Source organism: Octodon degus, unplaced genomic scaffold (genome assembly GCF_000260255.1).
Source record: "Octodon degus isolate 3935 unplaced genomic scaffold, OctDeg1.0 scaffold00022, whole genome shotgun sequence".
Lineage (NCBI taxonomy): Eukaryota > Metazoa > Chordata > Mammalia > Rodentia > Octodontidae > Octodon > Octodon degus.
In genome coordinates, this window is record NW_004524598.1 from 22,383,194 (window position 1) to 22,393,180 (window position 9,987).

General features: G+C 42.8%; 1 protein-coding gene across 1 annotated transcript in view; it reads left to right on the plus strand.

The window, feature by feature from the left end:
- Positions 1-490, plus strand: part of LOC101582141 (glutathione S-transferase A-like) — a 13,431-nt gene extending 12,941 nt beyond the window's left edge. Inside the window, exon 6 of the mRNA XM_023711938.1 lies at positions 290-490. Within this exon, the coding sequence (XP_023567706.1) occupies positions 290-412 (123 nt within the window). The 3' untranslated portion in view covers positions 413-490. The remainder of the gene's footprint in view (positions 1-289) is intronic.
- Positions 491-9,987: the final 9,497 nt, after the last annotated feature.

Sequence of the window (9,987 nt, forward strand, 5' to 3'; positions counted from 1 at the left end):
CCACTTACCTATGAAAGCCTTGAGTTTATCTTTCTTTTTTGTTTTTGAGGCTGGCCCAGCCCACCCTGGAGGCAGGGATGGTGCAGCATATGGTGCCAGGGATCAAACTGTGGTCCCTGTGTGCTTGCCTAAGCTTGCCTCAGCAGGCACTTTAAACCACTGGGCTATTCTGCTGGTCCCAATTTTATCTTTCTTTACAGTTGAGTAGTGCTTCACTGTGTCCCAGGTTTGTTTAATAGTTGGTTTAGAGTTCAGGATCCTCCATGAGGCTGTGGTTTGTGTATTGCAGGCCCTAAAAACCAGAATCAGCAACCTGCCCAACATGAAGAAGTACCTGCAGCCTGGGGGCCAGAGAAAGCCTCCTATTACTGAAAAAATGATTGAAAATGCAAGAAAATGTTTGCAGGTTTAATACAGGAGGCACTAACCAAGCCCGTGCACGTCAAACTTCTCAATTTTATGGCAATAAAGTTCTTTTCTTGAATGCTGATCTGTAGCACTGAGAGTCAATAAGTTAATAAGTGTGAGCTAACAAGTGCCTGTGGGGGGCTGGAAAGATGACTCAGTAGAATAAGTGCTTGCCTGGCAAGTGCAAGGGCCTGAGTTCAATCCCCGGACTAACTGTGAGCTGCTGCATTGTAACAAAATTCCTGAGAAGACGCAACACTAACTTTCTTCAGCAGGTTCTGATATATAACTGGATTTCTAATGTCCTTTTATTGGAAGTAAAATTTTAATTAGAAAGTAGTTCATTAGTTTGCTTTAGTTTCCAAGTATTATAACATCTATCATAGAGATACCAAAGAAGAGTTTGCAAAGGAAATTTTCCAGCATCAAAAGTCTGCTAGAGACCTTTATCCAGTTTATAAAGGCCTCAGCAGAAGTTTCTTAGGTATAGGGCAGAGAAAAAGAAATCAGAATAGATTATGTACAAGTAACAATTACAACCAAGAAATGCAAACACCATGTACTGCACGGATATACTAATAACATAAAAATAAATGAATAAATAAATAAAGAGTACTTTGGCTCATGGATTTAATTCATCTCACAGTTCTGGGCAAAGTGGCTGTGGCAGCATGCACGGGGGGGATGACTGTGGTCGTGCTCCTCGCCTGATGCGGAGGTCGGGCGAGGAAGCAAAATCCTGTCAAACACTCCTGATTCCCAACCAACTTGTTCTCAACAGAAGTGTTTGTGAGGGAAAGCATTACTGTGAGTAAAGGAATAAAGCCAGCCTACAATTATTTGCAAAGAGTTCCTGATGAATCTCATTTATCAAATTTTTAATTGGGTGTCTCAAAGAGGAACATTTAAGTCATTTAGTTTGTGGACTAATTTGAGCATATAATTCTTCCAGTTCATAAGGAAACACGTGGACCCTTAAAACTGTGGGACAGTCTTCCCACTGCTGGACTTAGCCAGCTTTAGTGAAAAGGAGTAAATGGCACAAATCTCCATGAAGCTAGTTTTTGAGCTGTGGGCCCAAGAGGTAGACAGCCTTTAGGAAGCTCATGATTGATTCCTCACTCTTGTCTGGGGCATCACGCCTTTTCTTTCAGGCCACTAGAAAAATGCCTTTGGAAATGTACTCAGCACAAGAGAAAGCCTGCTTTACAAGCAGCCCAAAGCATTTTCTCAGGGACTAGGTGACCATTTAAGTGTGGTTCATTGTGCTGCATTTGAGTAGCTCATTATTGAGAGGTAAAATGAAGAGTTTAGAAAGGCAGAAAATGGGATTGAAAGTATGAGAGTAATTGATAATGAGGGCGTAGAAAGACATGTAGCAATTCAGATATTCTAAGCTTGTGTCTGGTAGAAAAGGAGAGATGGTAGGAACTGAGGCTAAAATTGCTAAGTTTACAGAAGTGGTGAAAAATTGCTGTAAACAAATTTGTGCATACCACAAGCTTGAAATTTCCAACTGACTGTATATTGGAATGATTAACGCTTTCAGTTTTTTTCTCAGAGTGCTAACTTCTGCAGCAAAGGTGTCCCCATGCCTAGTATCCAAACTGTATCTTTCAGCTGGATAATATTTATGTGTGACTTGCTACCAAATGCAGTTGGTCTTCCCTTCGGAAGAAACTTGTGACTTGCTACCAAATGCAGATACCATTGTCTTTGCCACATTTCTTTATTGTCAGCGTGCTCCAATGTTGGGCTGAAGTTTTCGTGAGCAGCCTGGAAGCATCCTGCAGGGGAGAGTAACTCTGCAAAACTGTTGGACTTACACAGGAGAATGACCTGGGTGTATCAGTGTGACGAAATTAAAGAATCATTCTCTTACTGTGAATTGCCAAGGTCTCAGTCTAGCAAGAATTGAATTCCTGACCTTTGTCTAATTGAATACTTGCCTCTGTTCTCTGCTGTTAATCAATTTTTATTAGTTATTTGTTTCTATTCCTTATTCTAACAATAAATATGGAAACACAAAAGATACATAATTACCAAAGATAATCTAAGCAAAAAGAGAGGGATTAGAGCAAAGCTGGATTTTAATATATGTGACAAAATCACAGAAATAAAAGATCAATGCCCCCCAATAAAACCCCAGGAAACCAAACCAAACCAAAACATAACAACAAAAAGTCAGTGGTATTGACACAAAAATAGACACACAGATTAATCAAATATAAGGAAATGACACAGAAAAAAAGATCTTGCAAATGCAGCTATATGATTCTTAATAAGGTACCAAAAATTTAAGTTAGAGAAAAGAGACTGTACTGAATGGCCTTGGGGAAGCTGGCCAGTCTATGTAGATTGAAATTAAATGCGCCTTTCTTGCCCTGGTCAAAGACCTAAGTATAGTGACTTGACTCTTTTTTTAAAAAGAGTTATTTATTTATTTATTTATTTATTTATGTTTGTATATTTTATTGAGAAACAAATATCAGTGAGATACTTTCCAAGCTGATTAACAGGAAATTTTCAACAATTATTTATTTATTTGATACAGGGTCTCACTCTGCAGCTCAGACTCATAGTGATCCTCCTGTCTCAGCTTCCCCAGCACTGTAATTACAGGCATGTGCCACCATACCTGGTTTTGGTGGCCGGCACAGTGCACTCAGAGGTTTTGGGGATAGCATAGCATGTGGTACCAGGGATTAAACTTGGGTCCTTGCACTTGCCAGGCAGGTGCTTAGACCACTAAGCTATCTCCCCAGCCCATGACTTGAATCTGTCAGAATAAAACTTGATGGAAAGACTTGGTAGCTTGGACAAGGGCCAAGTCTCCCTGAATAAAACGTTAGTACTGTGAAAATTAATAACAAAAATGAAAAACAGGACTACATTAAATTAAAATTATCCATATAGCAAGTGAAACAAACAATGGAGTGAAAAGACAATTTAAAGATGGGGAAAAAGCACCACTCCGTTCTCTGCCAACAGAGACTTAATATCTAGATTGTATTTTATCCAAGAAGTCAGCTGTGATTCTGATGGATTTTCCTTGTAGGGGATTTGTTTCTTTTTCCTAACAACATTTAATTTTCTGTTCTTGTATCGAATTTCTGGAATCTTGACTATTATACACAAGTGGTAGATTTGTTTTGATCATGGCTAATTGGAGTTCTGTATGCCTCACATAATTGTATGTCAAATTCTTAACCCTGCCAGGGAAGGTTTCTTCCATGCTGTCTGTGAACAGTTTTTTTTTTTTAAGCATCATTTGTGCTACCTTCTGTTTTCATTGATTCCACTAAACCTGGTGTTATTCTCTGTTGTATCATCTGTGAAGGGCTGGCCTGCTCTCTCATGTTCCCTTGCTCTTGGTAGGAAATCTTCCTTTTTGCGATCGCTAATCGGAAGTCTAACTTCGGTATCTGAGGTTCTGTTCTCTCATTGGCTCACTCTGCTTTGGGAACTTTTATTCTTTGAGATATCTGCTTCAATCTGCTTTATGGATTCCACTTCCTTCCTGTGCTGGGCCTTCATGGCTTTCATCATTTTCTTAAGCACCTTTCTGTGTGTGTGCGTGCATGTGCGTGCGTGTGTGTGTGTGTGTGTGTGTGTGTATGTGTGTGTGCATGTGTCTGCTCTAGAGTCACTCAGCATGATTTAAATTGTAGACACCACCTCTGTAGTTATCTGAGAACTCATTTCCGATTTCATTTTTTTCTAGATCTTCATTCATTTGCCTTGTTGCTCCCACATCACAGTGCCAGGTGGGTAGCTTTCAGGTTGTCCCACCTAATTATCCCCTCAGTTGGCCTTTGGTGGAATGGATTTCTGTGGGTGTATCTTGTTTAAGTGTCTTCTGATTTTCTTTTGTATATTTTAGTTTAATTTCTGAGTTTATGCTTATAAATTGCCTATATTAAGTTGTTTTATTGCTGGTATTTAGAACTGTAGAAAATGACTATTTCTATGAGGTGTCTTTCAGGTGTAACTGGATTTTGGCTTTGGAGACTGTTGCAAGATATTCCCTCTTCAGTTTGAGGAGATGAGAATTTCTGCCTGGTTGGCTTAGTCCCTGGCCCTTTGTCACTGACCCACAGTATTTTGTGTGACCCTTAGGCAGTCTCAGTCTTGTAAATCTGGGAAGAAAGGCCCCAGCTAGCACAGTCCTTCAGGTCCACGGTTCCCTCCTACTGCTGCATCTCCACGGAGGTCTCTGTTATATCAGCAGCTAATGTGTAACCCAGAGTAAATCTGAAAAACAAACAAAAAATATAAAATCAAATAACTGAGTCAATAAATAAAGCATGGGCTAGTGACACAATCAATAACATGTCAGACAGTGCATGAGAATCGGGGTAATTCTGAAACTTTCATTAGCATGTGCAGTCCCTAATTACTACATTCATGATGGGAGCTGGTAAATGTCCATAAGCTTAATTCTTTTTACATCCACCCTCCTCCTGCCCCCTCCCTTCACCTCTAGGACCACTGCTATTATAAAAGAGCCAACCCCTTGTGTGCCACTATATATATTTTCTTCTGCTATTTAAATTACTTATACTTTTGGGTTCGTGTATGAGAGAAACGATGCAGCAATTTAAGCTTGTGTGTCTGACTTAGTTCACTTAACATTGTGGTCTCAAGGTTCATCCATTTTCCTAAAAAGTCTCAGATTTATCCTACTTTATGACAGAATAGTTTTCCATTGCATACAAATACCACACATTCTTTAGTCCACTGTTTATAGACATACAGACCACTTCAAAGAAATTCCTTTCACAGGTTTTCCCTTCAGCCCCAGCAATGTAGACAAATATAAGTCAATTTTTTTTCTCAAAAAGTGAAAATGATTGCAAAATGGGAAGAGGGAAAGAAATGATCAGATGACATCTGAGACTGATTTCAAACCAAAAATTTTATTAAAAATGAAGCAGTATATTGGCATACATTTCCCATCACGAAACTCTACCCTTTTTCTTAATTTACTTGTATTATTGTGGGCAGCTGTGACCTGAATTTAATGTTCTCATTGGCTTTGCTTGCTGGTTTATACACTATAATGTCTTAATGTTTTCAATGTCAAGAATATCACATTTTGAATATTTTTTCCCGTGAGATTGCCAAACAGAGAAAATGGATAACTCTTTCATTTTAATGAGGTAATTACATTTGTAGATTACTATAATTTTAGTTGGAATGAATAGTACAAACTAACATTCGTATTTGGGCAGATTTGAATCTAAGCGGCTAACTGGATTCAGTCCACTTCTGGATTTAGCAGGAGTTTTAGCAGTAAAAAGCCCGATAAAAGTGGTTCCATCTTTTGCAGTCGTCATGGTACACCCTCCTGCATGCTCCCCAGGGGTTCAGGCTGCTGGGAGGGGGCGCATGCATCCCATGTAGGGGCTCTGTCACGATCCCCATTGCTCCCCACTTGCCTCTGAACTGGTGAGCACTTGACTTTCTCTTCCCTGATGGTCTTTTTCCTGTTAAGCATGACTGTCTTGCATTTGGGGAATACTTTTTCTTCCCTTCTTGTTTTGTTCTTGTTTGGGTTCTGTTGTTCTTGCTCTCGGGGAAGCACACGCCAGTTACTTGTACTTGGCGATGTTGCTGAAGTCACCCCGACAGCTCTGAGGCCTGTGGGCTGGCGGTGTGGGTCGGAGAGAGAGCCCTTGCCTAGCACGCGGGGGGCCCTGGATTGCGAGTGCAGAGCTGGAAATAATAAATGAAAAAAAATATGTGAGCCTTACATTCCTGGATCTGTGATTGTTTGTTTTGTTATTTATTCATTCACTCATTCAATGCAGGGTCTCACTATGCACCTCGGACTCACAGTGACCCTCTTGTTTTAGCCTCCCCAGTGCTGGGATTCCAGGCATATACCACCATGCCTGTTTTATTTATTTATTTTTTCTTTGTGGAACTGGGGAATGAACTCAGGCCCTTGTACTTGCTGCAAGTGCTTATTCTGCTGCGCTATCTCCCCAGTCCCATGCCTGGTTTTGGTGCCAGGTAGGTGCCTGGGGCTGGCACAGCATGTGCTACCAGGGACTGAACCTGGGTCCTTGCACTTTCCAGGCAGGCCCTTAGACCGCTGAGCCATCTCTCTGGCCCTACTTTGATCTTTTCAATGGTGCCCATTGCAGAAACAGCAAATGTCTCAGGATGCCCAGCAGACATTCTCAGCGTTTGGGATACTCGCAGCGTGTGGAGAGCGAGGGCTGTGGGTCAGGTACTTTTATCCCTCTCCTCTGCACGTCTTCATGTATATGAGTGAGGGCTGCGGGTCAGGTACTTTTATCCCTCTCCTCTGCATGTCTTCATGTATATTCTGTCAGCAGCATGATAGACAAATCCTAAGCAATGGTCCGTAAATTGAACTGGCAGGTCGTATGCTGCCTCTGTAGTATTCTCTTGTGTTTTGCACTCTTTTGGACCCCTGGTGCACGGAGCAGATGTCATTGGGCCAAGTACTCATCTTTAGGTACTGGAGGAAGACTATATGAATAGGGGCTCTTGGAACCCAACACTGTAGACCGGGTACGGTGACCGGCAACTCAGCTGGATCACTGTGAATTTCATGACAAGTTGGTCCCCTCACAGAACACTGTTTAACAATAAGAAACAGAAACAAAATAAAGCCAAGAAACTTTCAAACAATAGGGGAAAAAGAGCTGGGGATGTAGCTGTTACTTTTGCAAGTATTAGAATTAAAACCCCCAGTTTCTTGCTGTGGCTTTCCTAGCGTTATGTGACAGGGTGGTCATAACCTGAGCCCCAACCTGCACAGGTCACACAACTATGTGTTGTCTGAGGACACTGAGAGGGTAATGAGGGCAGAAGCGCACTCCTGACCCCGCACCTGCTGTCTACCAGGTGTGCCCTTTCCATCTTCTTCCTTAAAATGTATTTAGAACAGGGTCTGCAGGGTCTCGCCACTCAGATTGGACTCATAGTGATCCTCCTGTTTACAGCCTCCCAAGTGCTGGGATCATAGGCGTGCACCACGACACCCCGTCTCAGTCACTGTCTCAGCGCACCCTGGTGGCAGCACCAGCACAGCATGCAGGAGATCAAACCCTGGCCACTGCGTCTGCCTAAGCTGGAGCTTTAGTCTGCCGTGCTATCTGACCAGCCTGTCCCCTTTCCTTCTGTGCACCCCTAAGTCAGGAATTTGAGCCCCTCACATTTGTGTGTGTGTTTCAATAATATTGTTGTGTTTGTTTGCCTAGGATGGTACAGCAGATTGACTTAGTAGGGTTCATTACTTTTTGTTGTCAGAGTTTTGCTAAGTTGCATCTAGTGATCTTCCTGCCCTGACCTCTTGAGGTCCTGCAGTTGTGGGTCTGTGGCACTGTGCTGGGCCACCGTTGCTCCCTTTCAGTGTTCCTTGTGCTGTTTGGGGTCCTGTGGGTGACTACACCACCACACTGCTTTCTCCTGAGCAGTGAAACCTTTGCAGCAGCCAGTCCCTGCCCTTTCCTTCATCCTAGCCACTGAGACGTGTAGAGCTGGTTGTACTGGGGCAAATGTTCCTGGCAGCAAAGGTGCCAGCCTTGCACACATCAGAACTACCTGTGCCCTGCTAACAGGATGCTTTTGGGCCCAGGGTGGCTGCAAAGTTCCTTTTCCCTAAGCACTCTGACCTGCCCCCTGCCCACCTCCCCGATGGAGAGAAATAAAAGCCATGAGCACTTAGAGATGATTATCCCAGGCAGAACTCTGGGTCGTCCTGAGAGGGAAATGAAAATTTTAAGAAAGAGCCTTCCAAAAACAATGACCAAAACCAGGCAGACAGGTCCAGAAATCCTCAGAGCGGGCCACTTCTTCCTTTGCACAGTTCACACTTGTTTAACTGATGACCTTGCAATGTAACTTCAGATATAGCGGATATTTTCTTACTTGTGTACCCCGCGCTTATTTAACCAGTGGTCTTGTAACTTAAGATGTCTTTCCATTGTAAGCAACCCAAACTAACCCCCTTCAGCAACCCATGGCATCATCCAACCCTCCAATCACAGGGTGCCCAATCTTCCTTTGTATTCCCCCCATTTAGTTTCTCATAAAAGCCCAGGAACCCCATCAGGCAGGGCTGTAACTCTGGGAGAGACCCCAGTCCAGCCCACTGGTGTAATGCACTGCCTCCTAAAGGGCACCTTCTTGGTGCTGTTGCTTCCTGTGTTGGGGCTGTTGTCTGCAACAACCCCAGAGCTCCTCACTGCGGGACGTCTTCTCTTTGCCTTCCTTTGCCCTGTTGCCAGTAACTTAGACTGATACCGTCAGCAAGGCTTTCCCATGGTCCCTTGTGTGACCGTGTGAACTTCAGGATGGGTTGTTTCTTCTCCCTCCTTCCCTCCCTCCCTCCCTCCCTCCCTCCCTCTCTCTGCCCCTTCCTTCCTTGCTTCCCCCTGCTATCCTGCTTCCCTGCATTTCCGGCCCTCTCTGGATGCTCAGCCCAGAGCTCCATGCACTTAGGCTCCACCACTGAGCTGTGTTGCCACCCCACTCTCCCTGAATTTGTGAGCACCTTCTGCTTTGCTCCAATATGTAGCACTCATTCTATTTTCTAATAGCTTATCTTACCTACTCCCTAACGTTATTTGGGACCTAATGTTCTCCTGCCTCCGGATGGCACATAGGATCCAGTTGGCACTTGGAGAGATTTAAAATCATTCATGCTAGACAATAATATGCAGTATATTAATTATTGAAAAACTGTCCTACAAATCGGTTTTGAAACTATCTCATTGCTATTTGTTTCTCAATAAAATTATTTAAAAAATTAAAATTTAAAAATTAAACAAATCATTCATGCTGCCAGCTCTTCATCCTGGTTCTAGCCTGGTTATGTAGCTCAGAGATGAAGCTTGTCTTACACGCACGAGGTGTAACTACAGCTGTGGAACAAGAATAAATACAAAAGGAAAAAAATATATAAAAGGAAAATGAAGAGACATGGCACCCCTACCATCTTCAAGATGACCTACTATGCTTTATTTATTTATTTATTTATTTATTTATTTATGTTTTGATGACGCCTAAGTCATAAATTGACATAAACTGCCATATTGGCTCATGGCAGCGTGATCCCCCTCCCCCGTGTCCCTGGTGGACAGCCACGGTTGCACGTTGCTCCGCCCTTTCCTTGGTTAAGGATGACTTGTATTTTTGGTCACTGCAACTCAGGGAAGTGGCCTGCCTTCTAACCTCTGAGAGGAAACCGAGGGCACAGCCTTCATTCAGATGCCAGATTCATCCTCTTATGGAGTTCACATTTAATCAATCAATCTTTCTTTCTTTCTTTTCCTTTCTTGCTTCTTTTCTTTTTTTTTATGGAAAAAAAAAAGGAACCAGGGATTGAACTCAGGCCCTTGTGCTTGCTGGGGAAGCACTTATTCCACTGAGCCATCTCCCCGGCCCCTTTTGCTTCTTTTCTCACTGCTGCTTTCTCCCTCCCTCTCTGTCTCTCTCTGTCTCTCTCTGTCTCTCTCTCTCCCATTCCTTTCTTCTTTGAAAATCGTGTATACCACTTATCATTATCTTGGTCCTATAATTTCAGATATTTTTCCCTTA